At 43.3% G+C, this 19,298-nt stretch overlaps 1 protein-coding gene across 2 annotated transcripts in view; it reads right to left on the reverse strand.

Annotated features, from left to right (window-relative positions):
- EIF2B3 (eukaryotic translation initiation factor 2B subunit gamma) overlaps window positions 1-19,298 on the reverse strand; it is a 65,729-nt gene that overhangs the window by 2,956 nt on the left and 43,475 nt on the right. Inside the window, exons 7-11 of one of the 2 annotated variants that reach the window (XM_016199252.2) lie at window positions 16,956-17,083; window positions 15,653-15,843; window positions 13,523-13,600; window positions 12,645-12,793; window positions 3,106-3,209 (exon numbers count right to left, since the gene is read on the reverse strand). In XM_016199252.2, coding sequence (XP_016054738.2) covers window positions 3,106-3,209; window positions 12,645-12,793; window positions 13,523-13,600; window positions 15,653-15,843; window positions 16,956-17,083 — 650 coding nt within the window. Of the gene's footprint in view, window positions 1-3,105; window positions 3,210-7,490; window positions 8,345-12,644; window positions 12,794-13,522; window positions 13,601-15,652; window positions 15,844-16,955; window positions 17,084-19,298 lie in introns of those variants that run through there. The other variant, XM_016199250.2, reaches the window with a different exon arrangement.

The following is a 19,298-nucleotide window of genomic DNA, read 5'->3' on the forward strand; positions in this document are numbered from 1 at the left end:
AGGTCCTCCAGCATAGAGGACAGAGCAGGAGGTGTTGGGGCTCTCTACTTTAGAATCTAGATAACTTCCTGACCACCTCCCCTTCAGGAGGACCATTAAGAGGTCTCCTTGCTAAAAAATGGGAACATAGCCCAGCCAGTGTTGCTCAGTTGTTGAGCTCGACCTATGAACCAGGTCACAGTTGGATTCCCTGTCAGGGCATATACCTGGGTTTCAGGCTCAATCCCCAGTAGGGGGCATGCAGGAGACAGCTGATCAATGACTCTCCTCATCACTGATGTTTCTATCTCTCTCTCCCTCTGCCTTCTGCTCTCTGAAATCAATAAAAACATATTTAAAAAAAAAAAAAATGGTACATAGTGTCAGAGACAGAGAGCCCAGGAGACACTGAAGCCCAGCCCTGGGCTCCCTGATGGGAGATGCCATGCCTCAAACCCTCAGGAGCTGGCATTCATGCATTCTGCACATAGAATAAAAAGGGTCCTTGCAAAGTAAAAGGAAGGGGCACCACTACTTTGTTGGAAATGGGGAGAAGCAGCAGAAATTGAAATTCCAGGTTCCAGTACACAAGAAAGAAGGGACCTCTAGGGTGGTGGCAGATGGAGTTCACTCATTCAAATAAACCTACAGAGTAAAATCTTAAAAACAACAAAAGGAAGCAGCTCCTGGTTCCAGGAGAGACTGAAAGAAGAAAGCACCGGGGGATGTTTCTACTTTTTGTTGAGCAGGAGATAGTTTACAAAGAGGCAGGAAGGAGGTGGAAGAAACATTGTGTGGGGGTCACAAACCCAAACAGAAGAGAACAAAGGAGGGAGAAATACAATGAGGAGACAGGAGGGGACAGGATAACAAAGCAGCTCCACAGACCCGCTGAACAGCTGCTTTTGAAACTGTGGGGACCCCTTTTAAGTTCTTCCACAGTCAGAGGAAAGGCTGGGGTTCTGAATCCTACTTTAAAGAAACTACCAACAGGCCCCAGCTGCTCAAGAAACAAATTTCTCTGCAACCTCAGGGTAGGCCTCGGTGAGCTTATGTTGAGCAGGGGGAAAAAGCTAAGACCTGAGGTTCCTGAAGATCACAAAGAACTTGGATACTCAGGCCAAATACATTTTTCCTATTGGTCCAGGAAAGATGGATTAAAAGGAGAAACCAGATATCATTGATCAAATTCTGCTGGGCAAGCCAGGAGTGGCCTCTTCCTCTGGTCTTTTTTTAATTTTTAATTTTAGGGGAGAGAGCGGAAGGGAGGGAGGGAGAAGGGGAGAGTGAGAGAGAGAGAGAGAGACTGAGAGAAACATTGGTGTGAAAGAGACACATTGATTGGTTGCCTCCCATGCGGTGCCAGGGATGGAACCTGCAACCCAGATAAGTGCCCTTGACCGGAAATCAAACCCACCACTCTTTGGTGTGTGGGCCTATGTTCTAACCACTGAGCATACTGGCCAGGGTGTACGTAATTGTTTTATTAGCATAAGTTTAGAAAAAAAGCAAGAAGAGATCTTATGATAATTGCAACCATCTTGCACATGCCTTTCTGCCCTGAAATCCCCCAAAATATGCTCTATGGATCCAGGATTCACTCATTTACACACACACACACACACACACACACACACACACACCCACCCCCCCACCAGGATTCACTCATTTACACACACACACACACACACACACACACACACACACACCCCACCCCCCCACCTCAGCATCTACTATAAACCAGGACCTGCTCTGAGACCTAGGGATACATATTGGAATAAGTCAGTCTTTGCCCTTGAGGATCTCAGTCTGGTAGGGAAGGTATAGATTCATGGATAATTGCCATAACTTGTGAAAGTACTTTAATAAAGGTGTTGACAAAGTGCAGGGGTGTAGAGGAGGAAGGAATGCTCAGTTTGGCTGTAGGGAGTCATGGGAAGAGTGAGGGAAAGCTCTACAGAGAAAAAAACACTTGGGCAAAGTCTTCGAATGAAATTCCAGAGAGAGAGAGGGCATGTGCAAAGGCATGGAGAGGCAGAGCAGCACAGTGTGTATATGGAACTTTAAGTCCCTTGGTATGCTCCAGGAAGTGTGTGTACTCCTCACAACATTTGTTTGTATTTAATTCTCATAAAAATCCTTCAAGATATGTATTATTGTCTCAGTTTTTCTAGTTTTGAAAATCTGAGGCTAAAGATTAAAATTTTAACCTGGTGCACATCCATTGAGTTGTACATCTGAGATGTGAACCCAGGTCTGTTTGATTGGAAAGCTCAAAAAGGGAGGTATGCGACTCTATAAAGGGGAAGGAAAAAGACAGTGAAGGCCTTTGCTTATTGGGAAGAAGGGAAATGACGTGGTTCCTATCAATACAGAACTGGTGGGGTTCATTCCTTCAGCACCTTCCCTGTCCCACCCTGTTCTAGGTTTAGGAATAATCTAAAAAGGAATTAGCCATTCTTATTGATTTTGAGCTTTGTTTATTTTTTGGTTAAAAACATTCAGCCAGCCCAGCCAGGCGTGGCTCAGTGCTTGAGCATCGATCGACCTAGGATCCAGGAGATCGAGGTTCAATTCCCAATCAGGGCACATGCCCGGGTTGCGGGCTCTATCCCCAGCTGGGGGCCTGCAGGAGGCAGCCAATCAAGGACTCATCATTGATGTTTTTCTCTCTCTCCCTCTCCCTTCCTCTCTCTGAAATCAATAAATATATATTTAAATACACACACACCCCTCAGGTCAGACGAAGTGCTCAAGGACTTCGGGGGCCAGAGCCTTTGCTGGATTACTGGCCCTTCTCTCTCATGTCCAAGAGTCCTCGTAAACTATTGGTGCGAAGCAGGGCCATTCAATCTTTTTGGTATGTTTTAAATTTTTTGATAGTAACGATGCATACATATATGAGCTCATCTGTAAGATAAAGTCCTAAAAATGGAACTGTTCGGTCAAATTTTAAAAATTTGACAATGGTGTTAATCCCCCTACAAGAATAGCTTTATTAGTTTATGTTCTCACTGTAGTGTATGTATGTGCTTGTTCCTCAGTCCTCACCAGCACTGAGTATTGTCTGTGCTAGTGTGGTAGGTAAAAAGAGGCATCTGTGATTGTAATTTGGGTTTTGTTTACCTTTGGCTTCAATCCTTTGGCCACTTCCAACCAGGCAGTCCTTGATGTCTGCTCCCTTCTCTATCACAGCATTGTTGCAGATGACACTGCCGTGGATATTGCTTCTGTAACAGAGTAGCCAAGTTAGGAAGTGCTGAGGGCTCTCCTCACAATCCTCACCGCTATGGGCTGGGGTCTGGCTCCTCCATAAGCTAGGAATAGCTGGTCAGTCCAGTTAATGGCTACATGCTTGAAGCTATTACTGGAAGACACAATGGCTCAGCTGGGTCCAGGGAAGACCTGGCCTTAGGGAAGTCCAGAGTTTAGATATGCTCACAGTGATCTTTCTCCTAAAAGGCGACCCCAGGCCTAAATTCCACCCAATTTTTCCTCCTTTATTGAGGAGTAGAAGCTGGTGCTGGTCCCTAAACTGACCTATCCCTCCTGCCTCTCATCTGGGAATATATACCAAATTTCATTTGCAGCTCAGATCCTGTGAATCCTCCTAGATCAGCTCTGGAAATAATGGGTGCCTCACAGCTCTCATACTCATTTAATAAAGTTAAAAAAAGAAAAAAAATACTCATTTAGGAAAAAAAGGGATGCTTTTCAAACCAGCTCCACACCTCATAAAACACTACTCCAGACCCTATATTCACTCTCAAGAGTAGCACCGCTTGCTTGCTCTTAACATCCTTAAATGTGTTTAAATAGCATCTTCCTGGCCCCTGAAGTCTGGTGGGTGAGGAACGATCCTTTTGAAAATCATCACTGGCATTTATTGCATACCTACTCTGTGCCAGGTACTATGCTAAATACTCTATGTATATTACAGGAGTGACTTACAAATCTAGCCATTTTATCAGAAAAATCACGTGGGCAGTCAGTGATAAAACAGCAAACAAACACTCTCAATGTCCTGGCCCCATCAGCCTTTTTGGTAGGTCTAGGGTGAAGGGCCTTATGTATTTAATTAGGGGGGAAAAAGCTTCCTAGATGATTGTGTGAGTATCATTATTACCTCAGATATAGTAAAAATAACCACATTTTGTAGATAAGGCAACATAGAAGTTAAACCATTTACCCAAAACCATGTAACTGTGAAGTAGCAGATTCAAATAAATCTGGGTCTGCCTGACTCCAGGATCCACACATTTAACCATAATGCCATACAAAGAAATTAAGGGGAGAAAAGCCTGGAGGAAGCCTGGAACTGCCAAGTTGCTTTTCTGAGCCGAGATGGCTCTGGGAGGAGCTCGGTCTTAACAAGTTAATATTCAGTCCTAAAGAGTCCAGCAGCTGGAGGGGAAAAGGGGGTAAGAAGGGTGTGAGCATCCATTCAAACAAAACAAACAACAAACAAAAACAAAACATCTACTAAGGAAATATCCTCACGCAACCTAGGAGGCATGGGGGATAGAGAAGGGATGTTCTAAGGACTGAAACTATCGATGCACAGGCCATTAAAAAAGATTCTCCCAAACACCAAAACTTTAGTAAAATGCAAGATAAAATAAAATAAATCTAGCACTTTATGGCACTACAGAATCTTCTTTATTCTTCTTTAAGCCTGTCAGAAAGCAGTAAAAGGCCAAAGCCATAGCACCTCTGTGGTATGGGCTAGAGATGGGTGGAGACAGAATTAGTTTGTGTGTTTTTTTGGCTCAAACTCAGGATACACTCACTGGGTGGGCATTAAGGGACCCTCCAGAGCTTTTCAACTTGCCCTCTGCTTTAAGCAAAGCGGTCCAGTCAGAAGTTAGAGGAGTTCCTACTCCTTGGGAAAATTCTCCCAAAAAGAATAGTAATGACGTATAGAAAGCCTCAGATACACAGGCTCCTGGGACAGAGCAGGCTTGCAACTGGATATTAGTTTGTCACTGAAAAGTCTCCTTTCTTTTTCCAAGGTGGGAGTAGGGGATGTTTCCTGCTCAGTAGTTTTAAGAGCCTGTGAATGTGAAAGCATGCTCTGGAGCTAGGCAAGAGGTAAACATGGCCAGCAGACAAAAAACAGCCAACAGAAACTTAAGCAGCCATAATTAGAGACTACTAACTGGCTATTTTGGAATCTAGGATATAAGTGGGAACCATGTCTGAAAGGATGAGGCTGGAATGTCTGAGGTCAGATTCCCAAAGCAATGGATAGCCTGGGCTCTCCTTATGTTGAGCAGGTCTGACTGAGGTCTTCAGAACTTCCCATATGGCTTTTCTCATTTAGTTTGTGTGTAACACCCTCTGAGACACATAAACCATTACTGTGGAGTCTGCAGATGTGAAAGGGAAAAATTAGGTTGATTGATGGGAAGCTGGGGGCTCTCCTGAGGCTCTTGGTCAGTGGATCTGTGGGAGGCTTTGAGATGAACACCTGACAAAATGCTTAGTGAATGTGAAGCTCTTTCTACCACTTGTTTCTTCAATTGTTCCCCATGATCATGCTATGGTCACAAGTTACCTCCATTAGCAAGGCTGAGGTACTTTGGAAAAATTTCAAGTCACTATACCCCTTCCCTCTGTACAGAAAGAAACTCTAAGGTTAAAGATTTTACTGGAAGTGTGTGTGTTTGTTCATGCTAGAGGGGAAGGACAGATACTACTATATGAAACAAGCCCTCTCCAGGTTGCTAATCCACAGTAATGACTTTGCCTTTTCTGCTCAGTGCTTAAAGTGGGAAGGTAGCTTCCTATGTAACTCAAGAAAAGAACTGGCTCCAGTGCTAGAACTACAGTTTTTGCATCTATTAAAATTAATATAGCTTTATTGATTTCAGAGAGAGGAAGGGAGAGGGAGAGAGATAGAAACATCAACGATGAGAGGGTCATTGATCGGCTGCCTCCTGCACGCCCCCAACTGGGGATTGAGCCCGCAACCCGGGATGTGCCCTGGTTGGGAATCGAACCTCGATCTCCTGGATCCTAGGTCAATGCTCAATTGCTAGGCTGGGCTTGCATGTAGTTTTAACTCTCAACTGGGTACTAAGGGCTCTGTTGTGCTAATGCCTGGTTGTGTTCTCTAAGAAGCAGCTCAGAGATGGCCAAGATTAATGGAGTTTTGGTCCTCATTTCTCCTTGGTGGGGTTAAATTTTAAGCAAAGCTGTAGGTCTTGATAAATTACCCTGCAAATGAAGGGTAAATTACCCATACTTCAATGGAGAGGAGGCTAGGAGAAAACACAGAGGTCTACAATAAGATCACCACTTGGCCAGGCTCAGCAAGCCAGACGCTGTGGCATACGACATGAGGAAGAAGCCCTGAGCTGGGAAGCAAGAGTGCCTCCAAATTCTTGTTCCTCTTCTGGCTCCAGTTAGGGCTTTCTTCAGTTTATTCCAGGAGGAAAGGGAACTCACATAAATCTAATGTCTAACACATCTCGATTACACAAAGCACTTTATACTCATTATGTAACTTAATCCCTTTTTAAAATCATAACCCAAGGATATTTTTTCCATTGCTTTTCAGAGAGAGTGGAAGGGAGAGAGAGGGAGAGAAACATCAATGTGAGAGACATCGATTGGTTGCCTCCTGCATGCACCCTGAACAGGGCTGGGGATCCAGCCTGCAATCGAGGTACATGCCTTTGGCCAGAATCGAACCTAGGACGCTCTAACCACTGAGAAAAAGTGGCTAGGGCATAATTTAATCCTTTTAGGAAACCTGTAGGGTAATGGTATTTATTCTAATTTTTGCAGAGAAAATTGAGGATCAGAGAGGTTAAGCAATGTGCCCAAGCCTACATAGTGGTGACTCTCCACTGTGTCATGGGCTTCTGCCTCAGGTGTGGACTCGGCAGTATTCGGCAAAGAGCCATGAAACTCTGAAGATAGTAACTCTGAAGACAGGCAGGTTCTTCTCTGGGGTTAGTTGGCAGGCTTTCTAAACTTGCTCATAACCTTTTCTAGGCATGTGACTAAAGATCTGACTCGCTACTTCAGCCTAAAGATTATGTCTGAGTCATGCATATCTTCCCAGATGCCAGATCCTCCTAATCTTAGCCCAGTGATTTTTTTTAAATCCTCACCTGAGGATATGTTTAGAGGGAGGGAGGGAAGGAGAGGGAGGGGGAGAGAGAGAGAGAGAACCATTGATCGGTTGCCTCCATATGTGCCCTGACCGGCTATCAAACCCAAAACCTACGTATGTGCCCTGACTGGGAATCAAACCCGCGACCTTTAGGGGTATGGGACAATGCTCCAGTTGAGCCACCTGGCAGGGCAGATATGATCTAAATTTTATGTGTCTGGCAGATATTCTTTAGTCTGTGTATGGGTATGTGTGGCAGGAATCCAGGATTTATTTTCATTTGTTGAGCTTCAAGGAGTAAAATACTCTGAGATTTTTTTCTAGAAGTAGACAGGGCTCTCTTGACAGATACTCAGCCACTTATAGTAGAGGGGTTTAAATCAGGGGTTTAAATAATTTTCATTCAGTAAATACTTACATAGTATCTAGTATATACAATGTACAGCATTAGGAGTTAAGTAATACAAATACATATAAGAAGTATTTCTCTATTCAAGGAACTTACAGTCTTGTTGAGGAAAAAAGAAAGGTACAGTGTCATGTGAGCATAAGTAAAGTGTTATGGGTGCACAGGGAACACAGAAATGGGGAAAATGATTTCTGGCTAGGACAATTCAAGAAAGCTGCATGTAGGAACTAGAATACGTATTGGACCTTGAAAGATGAGTAGGATTTCTATAGGTAAAGATCTCTAGAGAGAGGCAATTCAGGCAGAATGCATGTCAGGAATAAAGGGTTGTAGAAAAGTAAGGGACCCAGTGGGCAGGGCAGTCAGTTGAACGTAGGTGAAGAGAACATTCAGGGTAACAGTGAGCAGTGGTATCATCTTGTTTGGTCCTGAGGGCTGCACTTGCTGCTTGCAGAAAGCATGGAAAATCTAGGTGAAAACCTGGTTTCCTGGCCTGCCTACATGTAAAGGTGCCACCCTAGACTGCAGCTTAGGTCATTCACCTTGGACTTGGAGAAAATGCAGGAGATGTTGCTCAGGATTAAGGGCCAAAGATGCAGAACACAGGACTGACATGGAAGTCTTGACAATGAAGTTTCTACTAGACTTTGGATTGCTGAGCATCAGCTGTCATATAAATTGGAAGTGGTAGAAAATGAGAAAGACAGGCAGGAGCCGTCTCTGCATAGTCTCGCCTACACCTTCCCCAAGGTGGTCCTATTAGCATCCCTTCAGCCCTGAGGACCTTGGGCAGGTGTCCAAGCCACTGTCCAGAAAGCTTCAGCCGTTCATCACTGTTGGCAGAGACAAGCAAACTAGTATGAGAAACTCCCTCTGGACAAATTCATGCTCCTACTCTACCACTCAGTCCAGATGTAATAGCAGCAGAGTAATCAAGTCTCACATGACTGCAATTTAATTACCTTCCCAAATTTATAAGTAATTAAAACTAAATGACCTGAAAATAATGAGAAAAAGTTCATGTGGGATTCAGGATGTCTGATCTTATCACTGAGCTAACTTGCAGGGCTGGGTAATCCCTAATGGCCTTCCTGGTCATTAACCCCATGCGGGCCATAACTTTACCTCAACTGTTTTAGTTGGAAAAATAGCAGCCGCCGCCATCTAAACCTTTATTATTTCCCCAGCTAGAAACCTTATTAGGCCATCCAAGATTCTACCTCTTCCAAAACTGTAATTGACTCTGGGATATTATGCTAGGCCTTTTTCATGAACTTCTCTCCTATAAGCAAGCTGGAGTTTCTTAGCCTTGGTTTTCTCACCAAGTCTCTTCATGTCAAACCAGGACACTAACACTGGACTTTAAAGAGGTGCTAGAGAGCTGTTCCTAAAGAAAAGTGTAGTTATGGTTTTCAAGAGAATGGGGAGGTCTGTCAGTCTCACACAGGAATCTAGAACGGGGCATGGAATAGCAAGGGTGCAAAGAGACAAAAGTCTGGAATGCCACAATTTATTTATCTGTAAAAATGCAGGAGGTGACACAGATGATTTCTAAGGACCCATCTCACTCTAACATTCCAGGACTCAGTGATGGAGCTAGATCATGAGAACTTGAAGTTCAAACTTAATTCTCTAAAGGTAATGGAGAGTCTTCAGAAGTTTTTTAATAGAACAGGGATATGATTAGAAATATCCTTTAGGAAGACAATGCTGGCAACACGCCACCTCAGTGCAATGAGATAAAGTAATGGTGATGATGATAAAATGACAGCTAACATTCTATGTGCCATGTACTGCTCTAAGGGCTTTATGTCTGTTAACTTGCTTTGTACTCCTAACATACCTGTGAGGTAGCTCAGTTTTTACTCCATTTTATAGAGAGAAAATCAGGCACAAAGAGGCAAAGCCAATTTCCTAAGTGACTAGTAAGTGACAGACCCAGGACTCAGTCTGGCAGTCTGACTCTAAAGTCATACTTTAGATGGTGGGTTACATGGTGGGAGGATTTGGAAGAGAAAGAAAAATGGAGACAGGAAAATAAATTAGAAAAGATCACAGTGATTCAGAAAGAGGTATCTGGGTTTGACCTTTTCTCTTAACCTCTAATCAAACTGGCTACTAGATACCTTTACATACCTGGATGAGGTACGTCCAACCTCATGTGCCCTTCACAGGCCTTCCATCCCCATAAACCTGCTCCTCCCTCACCCTTCCTCATCTCAGTGAGTATTGCACCATCTACCGTTTACCCAACTAGAAACGTGCGCTTCACCTACCAACTGACCTCTCCCTTGCCCTTTACACCCTTTCCCTGAGCACTTTGTCAGTCCCTTTAGATCCCATGTTTTATGTTTAAAACTGCTGATGTTCCCCAGGATTTTGTCTTGGTTTCTTTTCTTTTAATGCCACACACTATCCCTGAGTGATCTTATCTACTCCCCATGGCTTCAGTTACCATTTCTATGCCAACCACTCCCAAATCTGTACTTTGTACAGGCTTCTTTCCTGAGCTCCAGTCCTGCACATTGAGACTGCCTGCCATGAACTCAACTTGTCCCAAGAGGAACTCACCATTTCCCTGCCTACCACCTTGCAAATCTTGCTCCTCCTGTATTGATTCCTACCTTAGTGAACAGCACACGAGAAACCTTATTGCTCAAGCAAAACCCAGGCATCTTAATTTCTCACTCTTTTACCTCACATATCTAGGCAGCCACCATGTTTTATAGTTATTATCACCTTATTAGTTCTCCTTCCCATCTCCACTGCTGTAGCCTTAGTTTAGGACCTCTTTTTTAAATTTTATTTTAAATTAGTTCACATTCAATATTATTTTGTATCAGTTGCAGGTGTACAGCATAGTGGTTAGACAATCATATTACAAAATGTTCCCACTGATATTTCCAGTACCCACCTGGCAACATAGTTATTATAATGTTATTGACTATATTCCTTATGCTGTACTTTATATTCCCATGACTATTTTGTAACTACCAATCTGTACTTCCTCTTCTTTTTATTTATTTATTTATTTTTTTAGAGAGGGAGGAACAGGGGTGGGAGGAGAGAGACAGAGAGAGAGAGATTTTGTTGCTCCACTTATTTATGCATTCATTGGTTGCTTCTTGTATGTGCTCTGACTGGGGATTGAACCCTCAACCTTGGTGTATTGGGATGATGCTCTAACCAACCGAGCAACCTGGCCAGGGCCAATTTGTACTTCAGGCCAGGCAGTAAAAATGCTACAAAGGATATAAAATGCTACAAAGGTTGACATAATGGAATGTATTAGGACAGGTTACTACTGATAGGGTAGTCAGCCTTCTTCTTAAATAGTGAAATCTGAGCTAAGATCAAAATGAGGAGATGTTTCTAAAATAAGAAATATGTTACCATATTTTTAATTGCCTGAAGTTCTTTTTCTGTTCTTTGAAATGACAGGTTACTTGAAAGTATTTCTCTCTCCCTGCAGAGCCTCTGTTTCTTCTGAGTTGCTTTTTTCTATTTGTTTGACGTGGTCTCTATCTTTCATGATAGAAGCTTTCTTTAGATCTCTGGTAACCTTTGATTATGCCTCTATATTTAGGAGAGAATTCTTAAAAGCTGATTGGAGCCTGGCTGGGCATGGCTCAGAGGTTGAGCATCAACCTAGGATCCAGGAGATTGTGGTTTGATTCCCGGTCAGGGCACATGCCTGGGTTGTGGGCTCGATCCCCGGTCAGGGGCATGCAGGAGGCAGCCAATCAATGACTCTCTCATCATTGATGTTTTTTTTTCTCTCTCTCCCTTCCTCTCCCTGAAATCAATAAAGACATAAAAAAAAAAAAAAAGAAAAAAAAGCTGATTGGAAGCTCTAAGCACATAATAAAATTTGTCACTACAGGGTGATTTGACTGGGCTGTTAGAAATCTCTGATGTAAATAAATGTAGGTTTTTCTTCTTGGGCTGATTGGATTCGCCAGAGAAGATTCTTCCAAACTTTTGGCTGAAGGCATTAGGGCTGGTTGCAAGGGTTCTGGAAGTCAAGTCAGGTAGTGGGATTGGGGAACAACAGATCTTAGAGGCCAACATCCCTATGGTCTCCAACTGTCCTGGTTTTTATTATGGTACTTCCTCCCTAAATTCTGTCTATCGTTTTCCATTGTCATTCTTCCTAAAGAGCAAAGGCTTAACCTTTAGTTCTATCCCTCTTCCCAAAATGCTTCTCCCAACCCACCATGGCAGCTGTGAGAGGTAGTTCATCGTTTGCCAGCCTTGCAGTCTTCCCCTATTCTTCCCTCCTACCAGCTCCTGGACAGGGAAAGCCACAGATGCGTGAGCTAGAATCAATCTCAGGCTGATCCAGCCCAGTGGTTTTCAAAACTTGATTTATAGATCTGCTTCACATCCTATAGAAAGGACAAGTGCCCCTTCCCTGCTGTATTCCAAACTACCATGCATTTATCAGTTTTAAATACTACATTTAAGAAAAAGTCTGAAAACCTTTCTAAAGTCTGAAAACCATTGAATTGGTAATATCCTTCCTCTCTGCCATCACCTATGCTTGCTTTTTATACAAGAAAATACATGAGGTCCATAGAGAGGAAGAATCCTACTACATATCATTCAAGTTTTCTTACTCTAAGTATAGGCTGTTCATAAATCAAGATTTTAGGACAGTATGGTATCTCAAAATGGGGGGATATTCTCCATATTAGTAACAGAGAAACTCTCCCTCAAAAACAGTGTGTGGCTTATACATCTACTCCTCCTAAGCCTCTGTCTTTTTTCAGGGCTGCTCTGGACACTGAGATAAGGCAGGTGACCCTTAGATATCAGGAGAGTGTCATTCCAGCCCTGCCAGTGGCTCACTACTGAGGCCGTCCCATTAAGCAGGATATCAAAGCAAGAGAGGGCAGTTTCTTCCAGGACGACGATTGTCATAAGTGTGAGAAGGCTGCTGGAAATGATTTCAGAGATCATTTCACTACGGAACCAAAACTGAGACCTCAAAGGGCCTAGAGCCAGTCCCCCCTCGTTCTCTTTTCTTTCTTTCCTTCCCCAAGCAGAGCCCCTTCCTCGGCTCTACTGGCCCCCAAAGCCTCCAGGGGGTACCAGGGGCCTTGTCTCAAGTGGGCACAAAGGGAAACATACCCTTCCTCCACGGTGACTGAGTTCATGAGAAGGCAATTGGCGATAGTCACTCTGTCTCTTATGACGCAGGATGAACCAATGACTGAGTGCTTAATGGATGATTTCTCTCCAACCTGTGTATCTGGCCCGACGAGGCAGTCAACGCCAACCTGCAAAAGGCAAATATAAAACCTTGTCCATTCATCTCAGCCAAAAGCAAACTAACCCCCAAGATCCCTTGAGCTGGGGTCTAATAGGATATTTTCCCAGAGATGCTTCAGCAAGAGAAACCATCATCAGTATTTCTCAGGGCCACAAGGTCACATAATACCTCTGAAACCAACTCAAACTTACACACTCATGCACCTGGGTATATAGATATGCTCTCTTGAAGACAGTGCTGAAATTGGGGTAAGAAGAGGGAGAGAAATGGAGAGCTCCTGTGTCTGAGTTCCAGGATTATAATGGACCTTCCTTATAGGGTTTGTATACCTGTCCAGGCAGATTCTAGAGTGCCTAGGCTAGAAGGTGAAAAATAAATTTTGTTTTAAAGATTTTTTATTGATTTTTACAGCACGAAGAAGGGAGAGAGAGAGATATGAGAGCAAAACATCAATTGGCTGCCTCCTGTATGCTCCCCACTGAGGATCGAGCCCACAATGTGGGCATGTGCCCTCACTGGGAACGAACTGGCAACCCGTTGGTGCACAGGACACCGCCCAACCAACTGAGCCACACTGGCCAGGGCTGGAAGGTGAAATTTTATAACCAGAACCCAATTGGGATTTCCCTGGGACTAATGAGGTTCTGGGCTTGAGAGCCTAATTCAGCTTCACAAGGACAAGACTCGACATACCCAGAGATTGTCCCATACCTGCCCTGCCCAAGCTAGTACCTACCAAGTGTTTGTTGACAATCTGGGCTGATGAATGGACCAGGGATTCTTCTGGACAAAGATCAGGCAGCAATTTGGGCACCTTGAGGAAAGAGGTATGGTAATTAAAGTAAAACCAGAAAACACCTGAAAGCACCTTAGGTAGAAGCCAATGCCCAGCCAGAGATGTGGGGAGTTTTCAGCCACAGCTTCCTGTCTGGATGAGGCAGAGCAGGAGGCTACTGCATTTTTCCCTGGGACATGGGTTATTTATGCAGCAGCTTCTAGATGGTCTTACCCTCAGTTTTTGAGCTGAGAGTATCATCCCTGAAAGTAATGCTTGTCCCTCAGCTGGGAGGTGTTGAGATAAACCTTTGAGATACCCAGGTAGCACTTGGGAGAGGAGGCCTAAGGAAGGCAAGGAACATCCTGAGTCCTGACCATAGTGATTCTAGGATCTTGCTCATCTCCTAACCGCTGTGGCCATGTATGAGGTGAAGATGGGAGCAGTGTTGGACAAATTCCATAATCAGGACAGACCCTGAGAAAGCATCCATGTCCTTCACCAGCCAAAATAAAATGCTGAAGGGAAAGTCCCCACCATTCTCTCACCAGTATGAGAAAACTGAAAAGGTTCTGAGTATGGAGTTTTTTCGCTCTGGACCCGTTAAGAAGGCAGAGGTAGCATGCCTATCTGTGATTCTCTAGTGTGGGCAGAATAATATGATATCCTACTGTGTGTGGTGGCCACATGGCTGAGGGAGACCTTGCCAGGACTGGCTACACTGGCAATAGGAGTACGAATCCCTCAGTCCCTATCCTTGGGATCTCCTCTTTTACACTTCAACTGAGGCCATTCAGGCCTGTCCGCTGTACAGCCCTTGCTGGACTTCAGAGGATAACTCTCTAGCCTCAGGCTGTCCATGGACCTGCTTTTGACCAGTCTGACAGACTGTAGTCATAGAATTGAAGAAAGAGAATTAAAAGTCAAATTAGGGAAGCTTTCTAATAGCTCTGACCCTAAACTGGGGCGAACCTTATCTAGCATTGCCCGGAGTAAACAAGCGACTAGTCGTGATTTCCCATAAACTCCCTGGCCTGGATTCCCTTGGACCTATAACCAAGTCAGGATGAGGCCAGCTTGGACTCTGGGGCTGGGGATATACCCACCATATGGTGTGGGTTCTGAAGATTCCCAAGCCAGGTTTTCTTCAGGGACTCAGTCCCAATCCCAATTTTCAACATCTTTAATCACTCTACCTGACCTCTCCACCCCACTCCCCGGCTAACACCTGCACTGACAGTTTTCATAAGGTTCTACCAGGAATCGGCTAATCTTTTGACCATCTCATCCCTGTTGCCCTTGAGTGCCACTCTAATGCAGTTCCCTCAACCATCTATCTTTTCCTATTCTCATTTCAACCCTTTACTGCTCTGTGCTTCTTTTCATGGTCGCATCATCCCTCTCTCCTAAAACCTTCCCCCTGTGACGGCTACACAATAAAGAGCTCCCGTAAACCCTCAGCCTCTTCACTGCCCCCTCTGTACCCCTTAACTAAACTAAAGCCTGGCTTGTCTTTCATGGCACTGCTTCCCCTTCAATAGAAGCCACCCATTCCCCATATCTCATAAACCTCAGGGTTATAAAAAGGGGTTACGAAGACTCCCTACCCTCTAATGCTATTTCCAGACGTTTCTCTCTCATAGACATTCCTTCCTTGAGGCTTCGCCATCTCGCTACTCTATATTCTGTTCACTTTCTTAGGAAAGCCTCCTCTGTGTGCCTGTTTACCTCAACACAGTAATGATTATGCAGTATTTATTTGCTTGTTTATGAAGTACTGTAGATATCCCCATGCTGAGCAGAATAGAGGAAAGCTGCTGAACCCAGAGGCCATAAATTAGCGTTCCTGGAGATCTTAGCCTCTCCTTGGGGTCACAGAGGCTCTGCCTCTATAGACCAGGCTCTCTGCTGCCACTGTTGCTGTACCTGGGTACCCCAATGGTCTCCCGACAGTCCAGGTCTTTCTCAAACTTAGGAATGAAAGGATTCTGAACGAATCACTGTCTACCTAATGAAGAAATAATATAAAAGACTCAGTCTGTTTCTAGGGAAAGAGCTCCCATAATTTTTCTTCTAAACCCATCCTCTCACCTGTCTGTTTGCTTCTATGTAGAGTCCCAGGGTGCTCAATCGAAGGCAGAGCCCCTCTTTCATTATGTGGACATAGCAGCGCAACTGTGATCTGGATAAGTCTTCCCATCTGTCTCCTCGACAGGCATTCCAGCAGCCATCATAGGGAGCAAAGGTCAGTGTATTGGCTTCTTTGATAAAACTGTAAATATCTTCAGAACAAACAACCAAACCGAGCATGTGAACAAGAGAGATGACAGAGACTCAATAAGTTTTGAGAGGGCACAGCTCACACCTCTGCCCCTGGAACTCACCCATGCAGCATGGACCCTGGGGAAATCCCACTAAAACCTGAAAGACTAAGTAAAATTAAAAGAGGCAATGTGCTTTCTTGTACGTTTGAAATATTATATGATACAAAAATGCTTAAAAAGAGGTCCTAAAGCAAGTTTGACCAATAACCAAGCACTACTAGGGAAAATAAAATAGGTGACCCTTGTAAATCATCAAGTAACACAAGCAAATGTCCAGGTTTTAGCAACCTGCCATACTGTGGGGCTAGCCTCCATTACCATATCGGGTAGTTGTACCAGGACAGAAATAGCACAGACCTTGTTTTTCAACTCTTAAAATAATCACTTGGGGTCTCTTATTTTATGATAAGAAAACTGGGGTTCAGAAGACTGAATACAAAAAGTAATCTAAATCCATCTATATATCACAACTGAGACAAACTGGGGAGTATGTTGTCTAAGGTCAAATAAAATGTACCGGTTTAAAAAAAGAAAAAGAAGACTAAGTACCCTCCCTCAGGTCACAGAGGTAATAATTCACTTGATAAATATATATTTTTAGGCAGGGATATGAGAGCAAACAAATCAGACCTCAGTCCTACACCCTGGAAAGGAGACCTCTGGTTGGCCTTTGGTTGGACTGTAACCGTATACCTTTCTTTCCTTGACAGAAGAGGCTGAATTTAGTCAGAGGTGGGGCTGCCCAGAGCCTAGAAAACAGGGGAACTGAGAAGTGGTAGGCAGAATTTAAAGTTAAAATAGTCTAGTGAGGAACACAGCCAAACCAGAGCTATGAGTCAGAGACTGAACCTGGGGCATGATTAGCCTGTCCCTCAAGACCACAGCGACAGGATCTGCTTGGGCAAGCTGACCCAGAGCTCAGGGAGTGGCATCAGCCAGCCTGTCTTACCACCTAGCCAGACAAAAATCTGTTGCCTTGAGACAGGCATTTTGGGCTGGGTTAAGCTGCCCAGCCACTCTTTCCAAAGGAGCTGCTACCCTGACCTTATTGCACCAACCGAGGCACTGACCTAACGACTTCAGCTCCTTTTTCTTTAGATCTTCCTCTTTTTCTTCTTGTCCTTGTTGTGTGGAAGCTGAGGAAAACTGTTTTCTTACTAGGTATGGAATCAGTTCACTCCGGATAGAAGTGATTGACCTAGGAAGAAAGAGTGGTCAAATATGAGAAATCGGACTGGATCCTAGAGGGATCAAAAACTCTGTGCATCCAAGGAAAAGCCACCTTGGGGTTGATAGAGATCAAAATTGGCATGAGCTTGGCAGTTCTGGAGAAGCAGTGGGTCTAAGTTCTCTATCAGCTTTAGGCTGGAGGTAGGAGGGTGGTATACTGAATTTGGGACTCCTGTGATCTATGCAGAAAACAGTCTTTCACAAAGCCCCATCTACATAGCATGTATGTGTGTGCATGTGTGTATGTGTGTGTGTATTTTAACATGATGCCTTGACTCATAATTGGCAATAACCCATGAGAAGGTAGAATGCTCTGATCTTTTGAAAAAAGTTGTTTAAAAAACTTTCTCCATAAAGGCCTTGCTTATCTTCTGATAGAATAATCCTAAGTGTCATATATTTTTTGTTGGTATTATAAATGTTATCTTTTAAACAATTATTTTCTTCTTGTTGTTGGTTTATAGAAATTCAACTTATTCTCTATTTTGACATTATAGCCCATTGCCTTGCTAAAAAATCTTATTAATTCTAGTGATGTATTTGTTAATTCTGACAATCATACCAACTATGAAAACAACAATTTTCTTTCTTCCTTTCTAATCCCTATATATTTTATTTTCCCTCTTTTACCATATTGGCTAAGATCTCCAGTACAATGCTGAATAGAAGTACTGACAGCAGTCATCCTTATCTGTTCTTGATTTTAAAAAGAAAAATAATTCTTCTAGTATTTTATCACTTAGACTGAGATTGTTGTAGTTATTGTTTTCATCATCAAAGCTACCACTTACTGTCTTCTATGTGTAGATATTAGGCTTCATGCTTTATAGCTAATAGTTGGTACATGTTATAGGCTTTTTTGTATATACCCTTTATCAGATTATGGAAGTTCTCTTTTATTCCTAATTTGTTAAGAGCTTTCATCAATGAATGGGTATTAAATTTTACTTAAAATTTTTGTTGTTGCATCTATGGAGCTTATCATACTTTTTCTCCTTTAGTCTGTTTGGTGATGACTTTCTTTTTTTCTAATAATAACAGCTGTGTTATTCAAAGACTGTATACAAGATTTCTGCTCTGTATTTCCTCACAGTAGAGAGGATATGGGAGATTCTTTTATCTTTATGCAAATTATTGAATTCTACAATTTTACGCCATTCTTAAGTTTCTTGTCTCTCTTTTTCTTAGCTTCTATGAAACTGCTCTACTGGTTTGATTCAGATTCTGTAAATTTAAAATACAATTTAATGACTAAGTACTTCCCATGTAGATTTCATTCTTTTGAGGCAGGATAGTAAGAAGCTAGGAAAATTCCTGGGCAAGTGGAATGGGGAAACAGACAAGAAAATTAAACAAGGCCAAACAATTTGAATAACTTACAGCCAGCTAGTGAACTGCAAGACTTTATCTTCCCTAACCAAGGACAGTTGAAAGCAAATGGTTTATACCTCCCCTCCCTAACCAGAGAATACATAACTTAAATACATAACACCCACCGGCCAGTGTGGCTCAGCGGTTGAGCCTCGACCTATGATCCAGGAAATCATGGTTCGATTCCCAGTCAGGGCACATGCCCAGGTTGCGGACTTGATCCCCAGTAGGGAGCATGCAGGAGGCATCAATGACTCTCTCATCATTGGTATTTTTCTCTCTCTCCCTCTCCCTTCCTCTCTCTGAAATCAATAGACATATTTAAAAAGTAAAAAAAAAATTATATATTAAAACAACAACAACATAACATCCTGGGCGAGGAGATAGAGGACAGAGACCCAATTAATGTCATTTGTGCTAGCCAAATCCAGGGACAGATGAAGTCAGGGGAACAAAGAACAAAAACCCCATTAAAGTCAGACAGACCCAAGATAAAAGTTAAACAGTAAAGCAGACCAAAGAATAATCCCAAACTCCTCTATCGGCTCATTTTGATGCATCAACATATTAAAAATGTACCTGGAAAATGAATGTTCTACTGAAGCCCCCATCCCCTGCCCTAAAATTCTCACCCCAGAAGAAAGAAAAAACCCCTCAAGACAAAGAGCCAGTGCAGGCTCTCTCTGGACCACACCCATGCCCCTTCTTGGGCATGAACTTTATACTTCCTCCTAAATTTTAAGGGTCCCCACAAGACTTGCAAACAGGGGAGCAGTGGTAGGCAGCTACTCGTCCAGGGCTTACCCCCTGAT

Source organism: Miniopterus natalensis, chromosome 9 (genome assembly GCF_054644295.1).
Source record: "Miniopterus natalensis isolate mMinNat1 chromosome 9, mMinNat1.hap1, whole genome shotgun sequence".
Lineage (NCBI taxonomy): Eukaryota > Metazoa > Chordata > Mammalia > Chiroptera > Miniopteridae > Miniopterus > Miniopterus natalensis.